Source organism: Ochotona curzoniae, unplaced genomic scaffold (assembly GCF_017591425.1).
Source record: "Ochotona curzoniae isolate NIBS_2020 unplaced genomic scaffold, NIBS_Ocur_1.0 contig_2692, whole genome shotgun sequence".
Taxonomy (NCBI): Eukaryota; Metazoa; Chordata; class Mammalia; order Lagomorpha; family Ochotonidae; genus Ochotona; species Ochotona curzoniae.
The window spans coordinates 4,823,282-4,845,846 of record NW_024465556.1 but is presented as its reverse complement, the minus strand read 5'-3'; the positions used below and the strand labels follow the sequence as shown (position 1 = coordinate 4,845,846).

At 34.9% G+C, this 22,565-nt stretch overlaps 1 protein-coding gene across 4 annotated transcripts in view; it reads left to right on the top strand.

The window, feature by feature from the left end:
* PCDH15 (protocadherin related 15) overlaps positions 1–22,565 on the top strand; it is a 496,526-nt gene that overhangs the window by 180,068 nt on the left and 293,893 nt on the right. For all 4 annotated transcript variants that reach the window (XM_040975792.1, XM_040975791.1, XM_040975790.1 and 1 more), the window contains one exon: positions 14,273–14,443. In XM_040975792.1, the coding sequence (XP_040831726.1) occupies positions 14,273–14,443 (171 nt within the window). The remainder of the gene's footprint in view (positions 1–14,272; positions 14,444–22,565) is intronic.

The window sequence follows — 22,565 nt, the reverse complement described above, 5'->3', positions numbered from 1 at the left end:
ATAAAATAAACACTATTCCAAAATGTGTAAGACACTTACTGCACCCCTTTTGGGATTAACTTCCCCTGACTTTAAGGGAATTTATATACACTTAGATTATCTCTTGGCTTTCTGAATAGAATTCTCAAAAGATGGAAGAAAAACATCTGCACTTTAGTTCACCTTCTAGTGAAGTACAAAAGAAAATGATTGAGAGATATAATAGGCACTTCCTTTTCTCATTGCTTTCAATCATTGAGTACCTACTAGGTATTCACCATTATTCCCTTAACTAAAATTTACATAATTTACCTTAACATGTGAATAACAAAAACCTGAAAAAGGGCTGCTTTTGTAATGTGGCCATTTGTTAACAGTAGTGATATTATAGTTAATTTTACAAGGGGCTGGCATTGTGACATAAAGGCTCAACCTGCCATGTGATGCTGCTACTTTGATTCTTGGCTACTGTACTTCTCAGTTAGCTCCCCGACCTGAGAAAGCAGAAGTGGAATACAGTGCTTGGGTCCAACCATTCTTATTCAATGCCTGGTTGAAGATCCTGTTTTCAGATAACTCACTGAAAGGGATTAGAAGGAGAGATAGATAGAACTTGCACATAACGAAATGTATCCTAGAAAATGAATATTTAACAAATGAACTATGCATGGATTTCAAAAAGTTGCAGCAATAAAAACTTAACAATATACTTTTTTTCCATTATTTTTATGATACAATTCCATAGTCCGATTTCCCCCCATTGCTCTCCTGCTCCATCACTGTTTTCTTCCATATTAAGATAGAATATAGTCCTTAAGCAACAGTCACAAGTGTATCATTGTCATATTTAGATCTTAAGTATCCAGATGTTCTATTATGTATTTATATATTTTTTTAGTAGATAATGTCACTATTTTTCATTGCGTTGCTGTACATTGCACTGTTACATAGACACAGGAAAAAAAGGTCATTTACATGGCATTTTAAACTATTTATTTGTCTGAAAGAAAAGGAAGGGGAAATCTTCTATCAACTGATTCATTCCCCAAATGACAGACAGAGCCAGGGTTGGTTCAAGCCAGTCAAATGGCCAGAGCATCATCCAGATCTTCCACAAAGACGGTAATAGCCAAAGTACTGTGGCAATTTTCCACTGATTTCTATGACATATTGGAGGAGATATGCATCAAAACCAGTGTTTCCAAAAGTATGATACTGGATATGGACGTTGCAAGTGACACCTAATCCTTCTGTGCCACATCGTTGTAGGTAGCACCATTTTTTTCAATACAACATTTTCAGAAAAAATGAATTTTGGAACTGGGGCTAATCAGACCTACATGATGGTCAATGTGGGCATCTTTTCCTAATACTGATTCAGTGACCTCAAATTTGCATCAATAATATGGACGTTAATAGTATTGAAAAAATGAGAAATACTATGAGTGAATGCATTCTATATCTGAGAGCTGGGTTCTTAATATTGTTAACTAGTTACAATTGATTTTTAAATATTGTAACATCGGGATTTTATTTCATCGTGAGATGATGAATGTAACTATACCAAGTTCTTCCAATGAAAATGATTTCCAAAAATTAAGATTAAAAAATTGCTTATCTATTTTTCTCAGCCATAATTCCATGAGAACATGTAAATGAGGCTCGACTTTATGAGTTACATTTACCAGAGCTGAACAGAGTCATTAATAGGGCCTACCAGAAAGCTTTTTTTGTATTAGGATGAGAGCTAATTGTTAGCCATTCATTTCTGCATAGGAAAGAGGTTCAACTAGAGCACATATGAATGGAGATGCTGCCTCTTTCTCAAGAAGAGTAAGAATACAGATTATTCTTCTGTTTCTAGATATATATATATACCTAAAGTAGATACATTATTTTGAGATCAAGTACTGTTGAAATATAATGATTTTTTGTTTTGCTTTGAAGTAAATATCTCTAAAATTCTAACAAGGTCTGATAACAAATGACTGAATATTACTCAAATATTGCCTTGTTTTGCCAATGCTACAGAGATATTATGAATGTTCAAAGGGAACTAACATTCCACATAGTTGAGAAAAATCTTTGTATGTGTTATGATTCTTAATTAAGCTTAAAAAGTTGTGACAGAATAACACAATCTGTTTTTGTTTTATTGAGAATCTGCAGTATTCCTATTCACACTGTTCCATTCATGTGGTTACAAAAATAAAGGGATGATACAATTCAGACAAAAATTAGTGGGGAGGATCTGACACAATTGCCTAGTGGTTAGTCTTGGCCTTGCCTGTGCTGGGATCACATATGGCAGCCTGCTTATTTCCTGGCTGCTCTGCTTCCCATTGAGCTCCCTGCTTGTGGCCTGGGAAAGCACTGGAAGATGTCACAAAGCCTTGAGATCCTGCACCCATGTGGGAGACCTGGAAGAAGTTCCTGGCTCCTGGCTTCAGATCCACTCAGCTCTAGAAGATCTTTCTAACTCCTCGTCTCTGTAAATCTGCCTTTTCTATAAAAAAAAAAAATAGATCGATTATTTAAAAAAAAGCATGAGGAGGGAGTACATAATCTAGGAAAAGTGGTTCTGAGGAATACAGTGATCAGTGATTTTTCATTTTGTTGAATTTGCAATGTGCTTTTTTTTACAATTACTGCCATTTTTGGTGTGTTACATAAATCACTTAGCAGTCAGACTCAGCTTTTTATATAATTTTGTCAAAGTGAACTCAGTGAAAACTTAAGAACACTGCTATTCAGCAGTTAGAAATCCTAAAGGCAGTTCACATGTTATTTAAAGAGAGAATATTTTCATATTTCTAAATATGAACATCAGGACTACTCTCTTCTCAGGCATCAAAATCTAGAGAGGAGATCCTTTGGTCATTCCCAACACAATATGATTCAAATAAAAATACTGCTTATTTAATACTTTTCCCTTAATTACCAGGAATATTCTGAATTATAAGACAATTAAAAAAAAGTGAAGGCATTGAAAGCCATACTGGTTTGAATACATAGAAATAACTTTTTATTCTCTTACATAGCAACATATTTAAATAACTTTTCTGAAACATGCCCCATCAACTTCCCCTTTTTTCTGTTAAAATGGAATAAGTGCCAAGTTTAAAGTCATTGTGTTTTCCTGGACTGTACCTGCGGAGTTTTGTGAGGCCTAATAATCTAAGGAAACAATGGTGGTTCATGGTTTAAGTGATTGAGTAGTACAAGTGGCATGTGAACCTGTGAAAGATGATACTCTCCTACTACTGAAAGACAATGAAAATTAGGGAAGTTTCAGAGAAACTAGTACCTTAAAACAAAAAGACTGACTTCTGAAATGATTTGAGCAAAAAATGTGGTTCTTTTTATTGACAAAAAAAAGTAAGTTTCATGTCACTAGGAATCATTTTCAAAATTCCAATCAGTGACACACTGCATATTATTGGTGACCAGGAGCAACATAAACACTTCTGAAATGACATATTTAGTAATAGAAGACTTAAGAGTGTGGAAATTATATTGTAATTTTCCTGTATTAGAAATAACTGATAAAATAATGGTATGCATTAAATATGTGTTTTGGTAGATGCTTTAGACCATTTTGTAAAGCACAAATGAAGTGCTGAATATGTAAAGGTGAGGAGTCCAGTCCAGCGCTCCTTATGCAAATGTCTAAAAAAATCGGCATGTCTACATCAAAATAATTTTAAAACCAATTTTCATAAAATGTCTTTTTATCTATGAGAGAAAACATCTTTTCTGGCCCTACTTCATATTTACTTAGTAATTTGCTAATCATTAGAAAGAATATTAAATGCTTAAAACTGACACTTATCAATAATTAAATAATTCATTGGCAATTAATGAAATTTGAAAGGAAATAGTTCAACCCTTATGTTACCTCACAATTGGAGTTCTTGTAAGCTTTAACATTATCATAGTTAATGTATTTTTAATTTAGTAAATGTTAAAAAGAGTGATTATAGCAAAGAGTCAATTCATCTGACATATTTATTAAAAAAATTTTTATTCTAATGTTTCATTTTGAAAAATGGATTTCAGTGTACTGACAAGAACTTCAACCTAATTAGTGAATAATTCATTCAAAAATAGATTTCCTTGATATGTTAGATTTCACATTTTAAGATCATTCCAGAGAGTTGCACATTGTGCTGAAATCTTCTGGAGCAGAAGTATTAGAAACCTTTGCATGAAGATGCTGCTGAAGATTCAGGAAGCAGATGAATGTACCTCTCTGTGTGGCATTGGCAGAGTGGTACAGCTAGATCAGATTGCACTCTCACTGAGTATGCTTTAAGTGTTGGTTAGCTCTGATTGGAAGATGTAGTTGTACTTTCAAATCCTTCCTTTCAGCTTTCATGCTGCTTTATCTTTGTATGCATATTGCCTTATGTTCCTTACATTTTCACAGTTGTTAATCATTTTTACGAAATATATTTTCCAGTTAACAGATGTTTAATGTTTTCGAATATATAAATGATATGTGAAACAGTAATTCATACTGAGAAAATTTAAATTACATGGTTGTGTTGTGTTAATCTGCTCAGGCAGCTATACTGGAGTGCTGTATACTCTTCATCCTAACTAATGGAAACTTATTGCCTCATAATTTTGGCATCTAGGAACCCAAGGTCACAGTTGTGTTTCTGGTATGAGATGTATTCTGGTACTAGAAATGATGATCTTCTTTCTATGTACTCACATTATCTCAGCTTATTCTTCATCCTAGGGAAGAAAGGCTAGAGAGAAGAGGAAGGTTCACTAATGCCTCTTTTTGTAAGGACATTATTTTTTTTTCATGTTAAATGGAGAATTTCTTTTGCAATCGGTAGGACTATGTATTGCCATGTGTGCGCGTAGCAAGAGGAATGCAAATTTGAGATCTCTACAAATAATTACTCTCTGACCTTTCCCCATGTGCAAGGGTTGATTCAAGCTGACACGTTCTTCTTTTCAAGCCAAGGTGCTGAATGAAAGTGCACAACTTGTATAATTCCTGCTATCTGCATATTCTGCCTTTGAAACTGTGGGCATTAGTGGGTTATTCAGTATTTGGATCTCCAAGAAATTCGTAAATCAGATTGCAGACAAGGATCTGCTACCTATTCTGAATACAGGATGGAGCATTTTTTTTTTCTTTTTAGTATGTTCACATGGCGGGGTGGTAGATTTATTGAGGACCTGGGATACTTTGAGAGTTGCCTCCTAAACACTAAAAGGAAAACCTGATACATAATAAGGGATCCTTCCACTAAGAATTGCTTTCCTGTAATTTGTAGAAATCCTTGTACTTACCTTGGACTTTGAACCTCAATAGGAGCACCAAAAGTAAATAACATGTTTTCCTCTGCAAGATACAAGATGTTATCCACTGTCCTCAATTATTCAGTCAATCCTGTGTGCCACGAAGTTCAGCTGTTTAGAATAGTAGATCCATAGTCATGGATGTAGTCTCAGTTTGGCATAAGTAAAGCCAGGGCTGTTTTTATGCATTTGTTCTATCAACAGGGTCAAATCATTTTTTTATATTGAGAATCCCTAGTGTAGAGGCTATTGTCAGAAACATTTGATTTTTTGTAGAGCCTCATAAGGTTTGCCTGTCTAGGTACCCAGAATCTGGACCTTTAGGACAGCATATAAGGGTTTGATACCAAATGCAATTCTTATCTACAGATTCGTTAAGAACTTGCCACACACAGCACTATCCTTAGCAGTTCGTCTGCAGTTGCCCAGTATAGAGATTTACTGCTTTTTGCTTTAACGAGGAGACATGGTTTTCTAGGGTCAGGTTATATCCTAGGTAGATTATTTCCTCTTGTAATTCTAGGCTTGGGCTAAGGTAAATTTAATACCCATATGTAGGGCCTGAGTGGTGTTTTCATTTGAGTTCGCTTCAGGACTGTTGGTAAGGATATCATCCTATACTTAGGAAGACAGATAGTAAAATTTTGAGTGTAACAACATAGGAAAGGATTTTTCAGGTCTAGGCCTTTGAATCAAGTCATATGTTTAAATATCTTGTCTGAGATGGTATAGAATTTTGCACTGCATGATGAGGTGCAATGGCAACCTTACTTAATGACACTGAGATGTTGACCACTTTATATTCCAAGTTTTCAAAATGTGAGGTACTTCAAGAGGGATGTGAGGCAAGCACTGATATTCCAATCTTTTTCAAAGAAAGATTGGAGTATCTTCTTTGGCTCTGGTTCAAGGGTATGGATGTTGGTGAGGAAAATCTGCCTTGTGCATTATGGGTGCAGTGTGACTGACCCATCCAATTATTTCATGATCTAATATCCAAGGATCTATGCTATTTTATACTATAACAGAGAGGTCATCCAGTTAGGTTTCATCTTGGTACTCAATAGCATCAATACTTAGATTGTGTAAAAAAATTCACATTTTTTAGAGATTAAGAGAAAAAGTTGCTGCTGAATAAATGAGTTAGGCATTCAACCTTATAAATTAAAGTAAAAACTGTGATGCTATGGGCATATTTTATCTGGAAAATCAGAATAAAATAGTGAGGGGCAGAAATTTCAGTACTTTTAGGCTGTAATTTTCCATGCTAGAGCTCCTTACGTGTCTCTGTTACTGAACACAACAAATGTAGTATTCAGCATCTGTTTCATGGAACTTTGGGGATCTATTGCCAGTTTCTGAGACTTCCCTTAACTATCTAGTGATGGCTGATTAGTTGGAATGTGCAAGAGTCTAACCTAGGAAACTTTCAAGGCCTCCAGTTGTGTTAGTGATGGATGATTAATATCTAGAATCTATGAAAACATTAAGGAGCTCAACAACAGAAAGAAGAATTAAAAAATGGGCAAATGACATGCACAAGCAATTTTTGTAGAATGATATAGAATTTAACAATGGACACAGAGAAAAATTTTCAGAATCACTAGCCAGTTGGGAAATGCAAATAAAAACCACAACAGGGTTTTACCGCACCAAGCTAGGGTCATTATTACCCATAAATAAATGGATAGATAAGTATATAAACTAATAAACAAATAATATTTTGAAGAAGTGGGGAAAAGTTATATTAATCCACTGTTGGTTTGAATGTAAGCCAGCACAAACATTATGGAAGACATTGAGGAAAGTTCTCAGTGACCTGAAAACATAACTGCCCTATAAAGCAGACATACTACTCTGGGAATTTGTCCAGAAAAATGAAATCACCCTATGAGAATATTTGCTAGCCCCAGGCTTATTGGAGCTCAAGTCCTAATAATTAAGATGTGGAAACAATGCAGAGATCTCAAAACTTAAGATGAAAGGAGACACACACACTGGGATACTACTCAGTCATAAAATGAATGACATTCAATATTTTACCAAAAAACAAAAAAGGGGGCCAGAAACCATTATATTTAGTAAAATAAATTAGTATTAAAAGCAAATATCATGTTTTCTTCATTTCTGTTCTTCATTTCTGCATTTCACTTTGTGGACAATCTCCCTTTCAGTGTACAGCTTTTAAACTAGGTATAATTCTATTGCCTATTTTTGTCTCATTGCATATTCTTATGGGTCTTTTCCAAAAAGCCAATATGTTGCAGTGCTTCCTCTATATTTTCTTCCAGTAATTTGATCATATCTGGTCGTGGATTTAGATCTTGATGCCTCATTTGATTTTTTGCATTAGGCAAAAGGTAACCTTTTTCATTTTTCAACATATGCAGATCCAATTTTCCTGGACCATTTGTTGAAGTGACTGTCCTTTCTCCAGGGATTGATGTCAGATAATTTACCGAAGACTGCTTGGCTGCAGATGCATATAATAATTTATGTGATTTCCACCCTGTCCCTTTGATCTGCATGGATTTTGTTGTGCAGGCGTTAGGGTGTTTTTTCTGTAACTCTTGTATTATATGTGCAATTTTTTTTGTCAAAATTGCTTAGGAATCTGGAGCCACTTATATTTTCATAAGAATTTTAAAATCATTTGTTGAAAAGCTGTAAGAAAGCCATAGGCATTTTGATTGAAATTGTTTTGTATCTAGAAATCTGTTTTGAAAGTATGAACATTATGATATTCATTCTTTCATGAAAAGCGAAGATTTCTCTATTTTTGTCTTTTTTTTTTAATGTTTTGCAATATCCATTGTAGAGATACTTGACATTCTTACCTGTATTTACTATAATGTATTCAAGGTTGGTTTTTTAAAAGTTTATTTTTATTGGAAAGATATCTATATAAAGAGAAGGAAGGGCAGAAAGATCTTCTTTCTGCTGTTTCATTCCCCAAGTGGTTGCAATGCCAAAGCTGAGTTGATCTAAAACCAGAGTTGGGATCCTTCTCCAGGTCTCCCATGTGGGTGCAGGGGTTCCATGGTTTTGGGTCATCCTCTACTGCTTTCCCAGGCTACAACAGACAGCTGGATGGGGAGTGGAGCAGCCAGGATACTAACTGGCACACGTATGGGGTCATGGTGCATGCAAGATAAACATTTAGCCTCTAGGCTATCGTAATGGACCATTGAGGGCATGTGTGTATGTTTTATTGCTGTTCTGAATGGTACTGAACATAAAATACCCTCCTCAGCTGGGTGTATTCTATGTATTCAAAGATTATTGATTTTTGTATGTGGATTTTATATCCCAGAATTTCTAATAATCTCTTAGTGGGTCTTTTGACTTCTTTATATATAGAATCATTTCATTTGCAAACAAGGATGATTTGATTTTATCATTTTCAATTTGTATCCATTTTATTTCTTTTTAATGCTTAAAAGCTCTGGCTAAAACTTCCGAAATTAAATTGAGTGTATTGAGTAGCAATGGTGAAAGCAGGGATCCTTTTCTGGTTTTGAATTTTAGTGGAAATGCTTCCACATATCCCCCCCTGAATACGATATAGGCTGTAAGTTTGTCATACATTGCCCTGCTTGTGTTGAGGAACGTTCATTCTATACAGTTTAAGATTTTTATCATGAAAGGGTGTTACATTTTATCACCTACTTTTTATGCCTCTTTTCAAATAAGTATGTAGTTTTTAATCTTCAGTTTTTTAATATGATATATAACATTTATTGTTTTGCTTATGCTGAACAATTCTGATTACCAGGGGTGAATCACACTTAGTCTTGGTGATCTCTCTGATGCATTGTTGGATTTTATTTATTTGGCATTACCTGTGTTCATTTTATGCCTTGATCTATAGTTATGCTTTTTGTTTTTGGTTTATTTATTTATTTATTTATTTTTTTTGGCTCCATCTTTTTCTAGTGTTGCTGGAGAAGGAGTTGTTGTAGAAGGAGTTAGGAGTTTTGAAGCATTCCCTTCCCTTCAGTTGTTTTAACAAATTAGAGAAGAATTGAAATTATTCTTTGAATGTTACGTACAAATTAACAGTGAAGCCACTTGATCCTGGTCTCTTTGATGGGAAGGTTTTCATTACTAATTGAATCTCCATCTTGGTAGTTGGTTTATTGAGTTTTGCTATGTCATCATGACTCAGTTCAAGTAGATTGTATATGTCTAGATATTTATCCATCTTTTCTATGTTTTCCAGTTTGTTGTCACATAGCTAATTGCAGTAATTCCTGATTCTTTGTATTTCTACAGTATTTGTTATATCCTTCTTTCTTCTCTGATTTTATTGTTTTGTATTTTTCTCTTTTTTCCCTAGTTGGGCTTATGTTGTATCAATTTTATTTAAAAAACATTTCACTGATTTTTGTTTCATTTTTATGTAAATTAAAAATTTATTAGAATTTAAATTATTCTTCCATCCTACATGAAACTTAGAGCCAGGAGCATATTCCAAAATCTCCCAATCGCTTGAGCTGTACTGTACTCATTCCCAGGTGCATTAACAGGGAACAGAGTTGGAAGAAAAGCAGCCAATATTTGAACCAGCAGCCATATGGGATACTGGCATAGTAGGTAATAACATTATCTGCTATGCTTTTTAATTCTGTCAGCCTGTATCATTTAGAGAATTTAGGCCATCATATCCAAGGTTATTATATGTAATGATTTGTTCCTACCATTTCTTCATTATATTCATACTATTTGCTCTGGATTCTCTGTGAATTTGCAAGAATTTCTGCATCCATGGTGTTTTGCAGCGGTGACTCTCATCCTCTATGTGTGTAGCACATCCTTAAACATTTCTAAGGTTTGAGAGCTAACCACAATTCTTTCAATTCTTGTCTGTTTTGCAAAATCTTTGTTTAACCCTTGTAAGTAAATGTGAGCTTTTCTGAGCACAGAATTCTGCACTGACCATTTCTTTAAGACTTGGAGAATATTCCTGCGTTCTCCCTTTGCCTGTAGAGATTCTGATGAGAAATCAGTGCTAGTTGATTTGGAGAATCTCGGAAAGAAATCTGACATTTCTGTAGTGCACATTTGAGAAGTTTTTGTGTGTGTGTTTGTTGCTTATGGTTTGCTGTTGAAAGTTTGACATATGTGGTGAGGATTGATTCTGATGAACTCTAGAATTCCTAACAATGTACTTGGATTTTCCATTTTTTTCCACCACGTTAGTGAGTTTTTTGCTGTCATTTCACTGAATTGACCTTCTAATGCATACTCTATTTGCATTCATTTTGGAACTGCTGCGGTATGTGTGGTTGGTTGGGAGATAGCATCCTATAAATCTCAAATGCTATTTTCATTTTTTTTCTGTTTCTGTCCGATACATCTTCAGAGTGTCTTCCAGTTTAGAAATGCTTTCTCCGTCATCGAGTCTGCTGTTGACACTTACCCCTGTGTTTTCTCTTTGACAGATTGAATTCATTTATTTTACGTCAATTATTTCAATAACTTAATCTCTTGACAAAATTCTTCAGCCATCCCATGTATGGATTTCTTCATTTCATGAATATGTCTCTGTGTTTTTGAGAAGCCTACAATCAGCTTTTCTAATTTTCAAACATTTCATCAATTTCGTTATGGTCACATTCTAATATTGAAACATTTTATTCCTTTTAAGAAAGCTCTTTTTATTATTTCTTGCAATGAAATGTTTATTTTTTAGGCATCTGTGGCAGTGCTTGTTTTTCTTCTGTGATGTCTTTAATCCTTAGCTATGCCTTTGTGCTTAGTGGAGTGTCTGTTCCTTCAGTGAGTATACACAGGCAGATTCTTGGTGGGAGCACTGAGCTGTGGTGAGTGCTGACGTTTTGGCCAAACATCTAGGGTAACATGGAAGTTGTCATCTCTGTTGTCAGCAAAGAGAAGGGCATGACCATGCCTGCTGACGTAATTATAACCTTATCTCTGTTGCAAGGTGATCAATGCCCAGGGAATAGCCCACTGTGGGTACAGCCCCTACAAGTGCAAATACGTGTACTGCATAAAGGATTTGTGAGGTTCTCCGTGTGAGCACACAACTCTGCAATGATCCAAAGTCAGTAAGGAAGATGGGTTGTTTTACTCCCATAAGATGCCCTGGTACAATAGTTTCTACAGTCTGTCTTGGAATCAAATGTTGCCCTCTTCATGCTAGTCACTAGGCATGCTTTTTGGAGGATGCATAGAAAGAAGTGTGTTCTCCTTCGGCTTACTGGGTGAGTATCCTTCATCCTCCTACTCCTCCATTCATGTTAGGACTCTGGACCAGACTCAAAGTCAGTGTGGTCCACAAGGTTCTCTTCAGGCAATTTCCACCAGTGACAAGTGATATTATTTCCCGCTGCCACCTCACTCTCAGGAGCTGGTATCTTCTCTAGCTCCCTTTAGGAGTTGCAGGTGGTGTTCATTCTTGCTCTTGCATGTTTATACTATATTTGCTGTGCCATGTTAACTTTCTTCCTTCTATAAAATTTCCTCTGCAAACTTCTAACTTTTCCCTTGGAATACAGCTCTGCCTTTTCTGTTATTTTCCCCTTGTAAAGACCAGAATGTCTTTTCCCTACTCAGCTAACTTGGAATCTTCCATCAATTGTATTCTAATGGCCTAGTAATTATAGACTATTGTGGGGTGCAGTTGATGGTAATTGGTTTATTTTGGTGAGTGCTGGTTTTGGGCAGTGTTTCCATAGCAGCTACTTTTCTCAGAATACAGTTTGGAGATTTGGGGCATATTATTGTTGTTAGGTTTTATTAATGCTTGCTCATATAATCAAGATCACTAGGTTAGTATGTTCTGGATAAGGTTGCACTTAAAATTTCACCAATAGATATTTCTGCTTTTTAAAATTTTCCCTTCAAGAAGTTCTCTGGAACTTCTCTTGATCAACAAAACTGTGGACTAGTATAACTGGAATGTAGTGTCAAACAAGACTTAAGACAAAGTTACTTTTTTTGATTCTTGGGATAACTCATTTAGTATTTAAGGTTTATGTATTAAGGTTTAGTATTATGTATTATGTATTAAGGTTTAGTATTAAGGTTTATTATAAAGGCAGAGTTTTATGGAGAAGGAGAGACAATGAGAAAGTATTTCCGTCCATTAGTTCACTTCCCAAAAAGCCACATCAGACAGGGCTGGATCAAGTGGAAGCCAGGAGCCTGGAACTCCATTTGGATCTCCCACATGTGTGTAACAGCTGAGTATTTGGGTCATCCTTGCTGTTTTTCTCAAGCTCATTAAGAGGGAGCTGGTTCAGAAGTGAAATATTCACTATTTGAACCATTGCTCAAATGGAATACCAGCATCACAGACTCTGGCTTAACCCTCTGTGTCAAAAGACCAACCCTAAAATTTACTTTTGAATCAAAAGTTGTTTTTATATTATTTTTAAAAAATTATCAAATATACAAATCATACATAGTTATGCTTTCTAATTGGCAGACAAATATTTAATTTACAAATTCCCAGAAAAAGACACAAGGCATGCAACATAAAATAAACCAATATTTTGTTAGTTGTGCCTTAATGCTAAGCTGTCTTACGCAAAATAACTTAATTTCTAATGAAATAACTCTTTACTGATTATATGTGGGTGGCACATATGGATTTTGTTCTAAAGAAGTATGAAGGAACAATCTGACAAAAATGACCTTGACCTAGTGAACAGGGTAACTGACAAAAGATTTATATTTCAAAATCAGAGAAAGAGCTTATAAGTGTAAGGTTTCTAAACTAAACATTCTAAGACTAGGTCAACTGTTGTTAGGCATCTGGATTCTGTATGGAGTGGTGTAAAAGAGGTGCCATGAGCCTAGGCATAAGGAAAAGACATAAGATTTAGCTTAGCTAAGAAAACACAAAGACCATCTTGATCGGTATGATTTTCAATGCATGGATTGTAGCAAATAAAACAGGACAAAATGAGCTTTGAAGATGTGAGAATTCTCTACTTATCAGTTATTTTCTGTGAATCTGCAACTATTCAAATGGAAAAAAAATGTTTATTTTCATTTACTTGAAAAAGTGAGACAGACACACTGTTACACACACACACACACACGCACGCACACACACACACACACACACACACACACACACACACACAGAGTGAGAAGAGAAAGAGATCTTCTGTGCACTCGTTTACTCCCAACATGCCCCTAATAGTCAACAGCAAACAGACTTAAGCCCGGATTCCACAGCTCCATCTGGGTCTCCCACTTGGGTGCAGGAGCACAAACTCTTGAGCCATCTTCAGCTGCCCCTCAAGATTGATTATGATAAAGTTGAAATAGAGTGTAGAGATGGGACTAGATCTGATACTGCAAAATGAGAGGTAGGCATCCCAAGGGGTGGCATAATCCAGTTGGCTACAAGGTTTGCACCCAGTTTTAATTACCGCAGTTTACAACTAAAGATCATAATAGTCATGTACTCACTTCCTGCTTCTTCCTGATCTTTGGTAATGAAAAATTCCATTTATTTCTAGAGAAAATTTTCTGAGTGATTGAGAATTCTATTACCATTCTAACAATAAGAAAAGGCCTAATCTGTAAATGCTGAGCCAATATATCCTGGTTCAGGATTAAAATGTTCAGGAAGATTAAATTAAAATATAACGTTATGGTAGTCGAGTTTTTGAAATCCATGTAGTTTTCCAGAGTACACTTTTTTCTTTGAACATTTTAAATGTTTTCTCATATGCATGGACTTCAATTTTTTTTTTTTACATCCAAATTTAGCTTTTAAGTTTATTTGTTCCACAAATGTTTTAAAGTCCTTCATACCTTCAAGAAAAAGTATTTGATGGCAAATGCAGTTCAGTTTACAGTTGAATTCATCATTACAATCTATTGGTTTAAATAAGTAAAATCAATTATTCCAACCAAAAAATGGATAAAGAAAAAAGTCTGGTTTGTGCCTATGAGGTGAACTACTGTGTTATTTGCTGTTCTCTTTCAGGACCGTGCACAAAATCTGAATGAACGCCGAACCACCACAACCACCCTCACTGTGGATGTATTGGATGGGGATGACTTGGGTCCCATGTTTCTTCCCTGCGTCCTTGTGCCAAACACTCGAGACTGTCGTCCTCTCACCTATCAAGCTGTCATTCCCGAGTTAAGAACCCCGGTAAGCATCCCCCTCACCTTTCCCCATGGTTTGTATTGCTTTAGTCTCAGCTACATTCCGCTCAAATGTTTTGCAGACATGTGAATTAATAATTATAAAATTGCCTATGCAGATGTTGAAAATGGTTATGCCTGACCTATAGTTTTCCACAACCCAAAGATGATGTGAAAGTTTTTGTTCACGATATATAATCATTTTCATGGTAGAGTGTATCATGATAAAATAAACACTTTGGTACAATTTTTTTCCACGAGAAACATCACAGTGGATTTCAGTTGTCAAAGTGTTGTGAGAATCCCCATTGAATAACTTCAGCATTTGCTTAAATACGCCATTAAACTTGCAGTACTAAGTACATTTACATCTGCAGGAAATGCTTTTGGCCCTAGAGCTCCACATTGGAGATCATGCTGAACTCTTTGGAGTAGGAGATAACGGGTCCTGAATATACACATCCAGCTCTTAAAGATAGATTCTGCAGAAGCAAAAGGTGATGAATGCATACACTCACCTCTGCATTTAAAAAAAAATGATGGCACTATAACTTCTTGTCAGTTACAGTTCATACCTTAGACCATTGGAGATGATAGATTTGAATACCTACAAACAAAGAATCCTAGGATAGACAAATATCCTGCTGAGGCTAACCTATCAAACTTTCAAAAAATGAAAAAATGTGTGTGTATGTGTGTGTGTTTATTCCATTTTAGAGAAGTCAGATTGCTAGGAGTCAACTGTTTTTGTTGTGCTCTGAAAAACATTCAGCTCTTTGTATCTTAAACATCCTCAAATAGCAGATGTTGTCAAAAGACATTGTTCTTTTGTATAAATTTGATAAACTTAGTCTGAAGAATCCTCTGTGTATTTGACATATTGAACACTAAATCATCAATGTCTTCCCATAAATGCAAACTATAGTCCATTTCATTCATTTAAAACATTCTTTCACTTTGTGAGAAGTTTCCTTATAATAGATATTATAAGGCTGAACACAACCTCTGTGTCTACTAATGTAAATGATTGCTGCTGTCAGGCCTGGTATGAACAAATTGGGGAAAACAAAAATGTGTGCATTAAATAAATACATACACTTCCAGGTAAGTGAATTTTTTCACAGATAAAAAAGGTAGTTACAGGTATTGGAGAAATATACATATATATTTATACATACATACGTGCATACATTCCACCTAACTTTGTACATCATGATAGTATTTTGTTTTTCTTGTTCTTAATTTTTAGGAATTTTCCAAATATTGCCTTGTTTCTTTTCCTCACACACTGCAGTTCTCACTAAGAATGAATGAATTAACCAACTTCAGTGGGATGTGAGGAGATTGTCTCTATGTTGTTGATGTGCTTTTTGACATGAGAACTCTCCCGAGTTTGTAACTTTTCTAAACATGTGTACCGTGCTTCCTGCAGCTGCCTAGTTTTGCTTTCTGATCCGTCTGAATGTGTCTGCATTGACTCTCGTGTTACTCTCCCTCACTGCTGTGACTTAAAGCTGGTCTTGTTTTATCCGCAAACCCACCATTCTGAAAAGGCACTTTGTGCCCTACAAAATGTTGCTCAAATTTCTTCATTACCCCGTCATTTCCCTTGTCAAAATATTGCAACTACAACCACACACTTCTCCCCTTTCAACCACCATCCTGTTAGGGTCCGTGTTACATGTTTTGTTTTGCCTTGTTTTGTTAGCAAAATCATGGTTTAAATTTTTTTCTATTTTAATATTTTATTAAAATGAAGAAACTTTGATGTTTTTCATCATATCCCCAAAAAGCCACAAACTTTTCATCATATCAATTCAAAGTAATCACGTCTGAACACTTTGCAGTATCGGCAGTTCTAGCTCACAAAACATTATAACTGAAAATCTGAGAGAATTATGTGAATGGAACTTCACATATAACCCTGACCTGTGAGAATCACTCTCTTTTCTACATTTTGTTTCATACGTTAAGATTTCATTTGTTGTTCAAGACTAATCTTGGTTTTCCTGAGAGTTCTCAAGATTAACACTTTTTCTGCTAATTTATTACCATAAATATTGATAACAATCTTGCATTTTAGACATTTTTCTGTCTCTTTTACAAGACTATAAGTTTTTCAGGTTCTCATTTGAAACCACAGAATATTGATCTGAATTATATCATCAATTAAAAATTTAACAGGCATGTACTGCACATTAAGACATTGGTTATAAATATAAATAAGCAAGGTCCTTGCCCTATTTGTTTCAATTACAGTGCATATATAACTCTGCATATGAAAATAGTATAATATATAGAGATAATTATTGCACTGAATAAATTAGCTATTATATGTAGATTTTGTATATAATATTAGTGTTCAGTTAAAAATATGATGGCAAGTATTACACTTGGTAATTATCCATTCAAGGATGATCTTTAGAGTCACATTTATCAGAGTCTTGATAAAGTAATCATATTTTCTAGTTTTTAGAGAATGCTTGTACATAATCCTTGTCCCTGAATGTTGCTCATGGTTGAGTTGCCCTTCCATGTTTTCCAAACATCATTTTTCTCCTCACTCCTTTGGTGAATTTCTTTCAACATCTTTCCTATGAAGTCCATTTTCAGTCAGCTTAGTTGGAAGTCAAAAGGGAAACAACTGACAGATCTAAAACTTTAGACAGCCTTTTGATGAGAAGATGGTCTATATGTCGAGACAAATGATAAAGAAGACATCTAGAGGCAGCATGTAATATTTATCGGTTTTCTTCACTCATACACACATTTTTACCAGAACCAGAACCAAATGCTCAAAAAAAAATCAGATTCAAATTCTATCCTTCTCAGAATGTATTAAATTTTGTGAAACATCTTGCAGAAAATTTACTGGTACAACTATTAGAGCTCATAAGGACATCATGTCTGATGTGAAACCCATGTTGTGTTGCTTTAATTACTGTAAGCCACAGTTTGAGTTTGCCATATGCAAAATAGCGAGTACTTCATATGTACATGATATGCATTCATATAATAAAAATGATAAAAATGATTTTGTAGCACATTTAGTCAGTTCCTAGCAAATAAAAGTGGTTTGACAATAGCAGTTATTATATTCCCAGTAGAGTTTTGCATATAGTTCAGTGTTTACTCAGAAACTCATCAGAAGAAGTATCTAAGTAAAATTGATAGCTAAGCATCGAAGTATCTGAAATTTAAGTATTAGTTGCAAAATTTGAGTTTTATTGGCCAAAACTCGGGTCATATATTCTGATTTCATCACTCTTGGCTAATTTACTATGATTTTTGACCCCTTAAAAAAATGCAACTCTTTTAATGAAGAAAGTGTTTTAGAGATTTTAAAAAACAACAGGCTTGTACCATTACCGCGTGTGAGAATATATTATGCAAAAAAATAGCACTTTGGGAGAGGTAGAACCTGATGCAAAATGCCAAAAGTAATGCTGTGAGTCAGAATTACGTTGATGAATTAAATTTTAAATGTCAGCCACAGTAACAGCTATCCTGATCTTTTCTTTTATTGAGAATTTAGAAACAGTGGATTTCAACGAAGTTCTTCTAATTGTCCCATAGAGCCTTGCATTTTGCAGAGTTGCGTAGGGCTTCTAGTCCAGATGAAAACAGGGATTCCATTCTCTATAGCTTGTAATTATTTTTCCTGCTACACTAATGTTTTCACTGCCTTATTATGAAAGAATTGGCTGCTAACTATATACTATACTTAAACACTTAAATTGCATGTATCTAAATCTGTTCTTTTGAAAAACGTTCATTTCTTTTGCTGATTTTTTTAAGGTTTTTTTTTTTTTTTTTTTTAACTGTGCCTGGGTTTCTAAAGCTCTGTTTAAATCCTGGATATTAGTCCCCTGTGCAAAAATGTTCTCCCATTTTGTTGGTTGCTTCTTCACTTTATTTCCTTTGCTGTACAGAAGCTTTTTAGTTTAATATGGTCCCATTTGTTCTTTTGCCTTTGTGCACTTGGCCTCTTTTCTAAGAAGTCTTTTCCCATTCCTATTTCTTGGAGAGTGTTTCCTATGCTTTCCTTTAATGGTGTGTTGGTCTCTGGGTGCAGCTTTGGTCCTTGATCCATTTAGAGCTGATTTTTGTATACTGTGACAGGTGTGGGTCTTGCTTCTTAATTCTGCAAGCTGCTATCCAGTTGTCCCAACAGCATTTGTTGAATACCAGGCTTTTTACCTGAATTGTTTTCGGTTTTCTTGTAAAAGATTAATTGGCTATACATGTGTGGGCTTCCTTCTGATGTTTCTGTTCTGTTTCATTGATCTTCTCTTTCTGTGCCAGTGCCAGACTATTTTTGATAACCACTGCTCTGTAGTATGTCTTGAGCTCTGGAATTCTGAATTTTCCAGCTTGGATTTTATTCATGATATCTTTAGGTAATTGTGGGCTCTTTTGACGGACTTTTGTGTCATCTTTTCTATTTCTGAGAACAATTTTGTTGGAATTTTGATTGGGATTGCATTGGATCTATATGCACAAAAGAAAGGAAAAACTGCATATAAGAAGAGGATCTGTAATTCTATATTTACAGCAGCATAATCTACAATAGCAAAGACATGGAAACAATCCAGATGCCCATCCAAAAAGGAGTGGTACATCTACTACATAGAATATCACACAGCTATTAAGAAGAATGAAATTACACCATTTAAGACCATTATGCTCAGTGAAATAAGTCAATCCCAAGAGAACAAATACCATATGTTCTCGCTAATATAAGGAAACGATCATGTAAATTGTAACTTCAATAACCTATTCCATACTGTTTTTTGGCTGCATCCCAGATGTTTTGATGTTTTCATTTCATTTTCATTCTTCCAAGTACTTTATTTTTCTTGACAAATTCATCACTGGCTCATGGATTACATGGTAGCATCATTTTACCTAAGAGACTTTTGTGTTTTCTTTTTGTCACTGTGTGTTGATTATTCAGTGGCATGTTTTTCAACTCCATGCTGCTGTAATTTTGTTGTTCTAATTCATACTGATTTTGGACCTTATTTCATGGCTTCTCATTTATGGTATAGTGATGGGGTAATAGAGACTACTATATCCAGATGTTGGAATACGATGCAATATGCAACCCTGCTTCCAAATCAAAGATTGACTCCCAATGAAACTGTTGGAAATGTGTAGACAGTGGGATGCTGGACTGTCTGACATTGTCTGTACCAGCAATGTCGGGACACACTTAAATAACAGATTGGAATCATGACTCCTTATGAAAGACTATCCTATTGTAATAACATGGGGGAAAAGCTCTCAGGGGGTGGGTTTTTTTGAGGGGCATGAGAGCGGAATCCCAGTCTCTTAAAATTGTACCAAAAATTTAAAAATTGAAAGTAAAAAACTAACAAAAAATTTCGTACAAACAAAATTACTGGATTTCATCAAAGTCAGGTATTAGATGTTCACTCTAGTCTCAAAGAATCTTTGGTAACTTACAGGATTCAGGAGATAAAAGTTGAGAATAGTCAACATAATTACGACTTTTAGAGAGATTGGGCTAAGATAATAGGCTTAGGATGTGAGATATTCTTCAGTGTTCTTTGAATCATGTGAAAGTCAAGAAACAAAGCATCTGATTGACTTAGCTTGAATTAAATGCCCTCTGACTAGAAGAGAGAGTCTCTGGTGATTGACTTTTTATGTTGGTTTGATTAAATCACTGAACCCAGAGATTTGGACAAAAATCTTTGGATATTGCAGAGATATTTATTTGCAATGGAACTTCCAGTGTACTTGAGTAGCACAGAGATGCTTTCTAATGTGGGTAAGCCACATCTAATCAGTGAAAAGATGTCAGAACCAACTGGATATTCTCTCCAAAAATAAATTCTGTGATCTGCCAGTGGGCTTGTATTTAAACTTTGATATCTATTTGTGTCTGCGTCTATACCCTCTGAATCTATCTTGTAGATTTTTAACTTGCCAAACATCTTACCATATATCTTAATATTAACTTTCCGTTTTTCATATGTACAAACCATGCACAAGTGGCACACACACTCACACACTTTGTTCTGTTTCTCTGGAGAATGCTAATGAATACAGGGACCTCAACGATTTTGTCTAACATAAGAAAAAGGTTGTTTCTCTAAAAACGGTTATACTTGAAATGGACTTAGAGAAATGGATAGCCCAGGTTTCTAAGGCAAATTCATAATCAAGGGAACAACATTTTTCTGGAGTTGCACTATAGTTAACTATTAAAAATGTCTTAACTAATCAGAATGGCACTGAAAAATAAACATCAGATCATGCAACTTCCATGCTTCAGTGCTGTGACAGCTTATCACTGGATAATCTCTGAGAGGCTCTCTGCACCATATGCACCAGGCAGTCTTAGCTCCAGGGATGTTCATTTTTCCTTCCTACCTGCTCCATGGTCTTTTTTTCCTTCCTTTATTCTGACACAGTGTTTGACCTGAGGTTGATTGTCCTGTTGTTTTCCTTCATCTGGAATGGTGTCTTCTGATATTTTCTGATGCTGACTCCTACACGTATTTAGGTTTCAGCTCAAAGATTAACTCTTCAAACCATCTCATTATTATCCAGCTCTCCACATGAGTTACATAGTAAATGACGTTATTTTATTTTCTGTGATTTAGTTTCTGTGATGAAGTTGTTACATGAAATTTTGTTTCATATTTACTTTTATGCTTGTCTACACACTCTGGAATACAAACAGTTTACAAGTAAATGTTTTTTATTTTGTGCTATCTTATCAATTGTATTCAGAATTTAGAAACTGTGCCTCAACTATGGAATATTCAGTAAACACACTTATTTGGATTGAATGTAGATGTCCTTATAAAAGCATATATTCTTTATTTTTTAAAATGCCTGCTTAGTTGACTTTGTCTTACTAAATATGTGTCATTTGTATTTTCTCATTCTGCATTAAGTATTTTAACAGAGAAACTGTTTTCTAAAAAATAATTATAAAATTTTTGAAAAATATGAAAATGCAAGGATATGGACTACTATGATTTGATACACATATAGATTGTATAATGTCCAATGAAGCTAATTTTATTTCCTCATTCATTTAGCATTCAATTATTATGAAAACCTCCAAAAGCTGAAGTTTTCAGGTTTTTATAATATAGATTTACATAGGACATTTGTGTTATATCAAGCATTTTCATCTGACACATTTCAATGTTGGAAAAGTCAAACTTATTTCATATTTCTTTTCTTTGTTTTTTTTCAATGAATAATTAAAGACCTGGTAATAATTGTACGAGTTTAACTCTTTCATCAGAAGTCACTTTGAAACCACCAGAAACAAATTTATGCAAACTATAAAATAGTGATAAATGTAACTTGTAAGCTTCATTTTTGAGACCATGAAATATGTAGCTTTTTATCTCACAAAAGCTGCTTCTCCTACTCTTCATTAAAAAAAAAAAGTGTACATACTGATGTATCTGAAAGAGTGACGGAGAAATTTAGACAGAGCAGGAAGACAGAGATTTCAATCTGTTGATTCACTCTCCAAACACAACAGTCCTGGCTGGGCAAGGTCAAAGCAAGGTACCCAGAGCTCCCATATGGGTGGTATGCAAACAAATACTTATTGTGTAACCTGCTACCTTCCTAGATGCATTAGCAGGACATTGGATTATAAGCATATCAGTCTGGATTTCAACTAGCACTCCAGTTTGGCATGCAGCATTGAAAAGTTGGCTTAATACTGGCCCAAGCAAAGTATTTTTAAATAAAATTTCATTATTCCTGTTCTGTTAACAGTTTCAAACAAATGTGACTTTCAGTCAGCTACTGGTTAGCTAACATCTGCTACTGATACATACGGGAAATGAATACACTGTGTAGGAAACAACATGTGTTACTGTTATCCACATTATGTTAGTTTGTGCTTCCTTCAAAACTAAGAGGAAATCTGAAATAGAATTCAGTCTGTCCATGCTGCTAGCTTTGTTTCCAGTAACCCTTTCTTCACATAGCAGTTACAGTGAGCTTTTAAATAGCACCTCCAGTGCCTTCATTGATAGCTAGAATAAAATCTGAGAACCCAAATATGATTTAGCAGGCTATGCATAATTTATTTCTATCTGCTCCTATAGAATCAGGATAGGTGT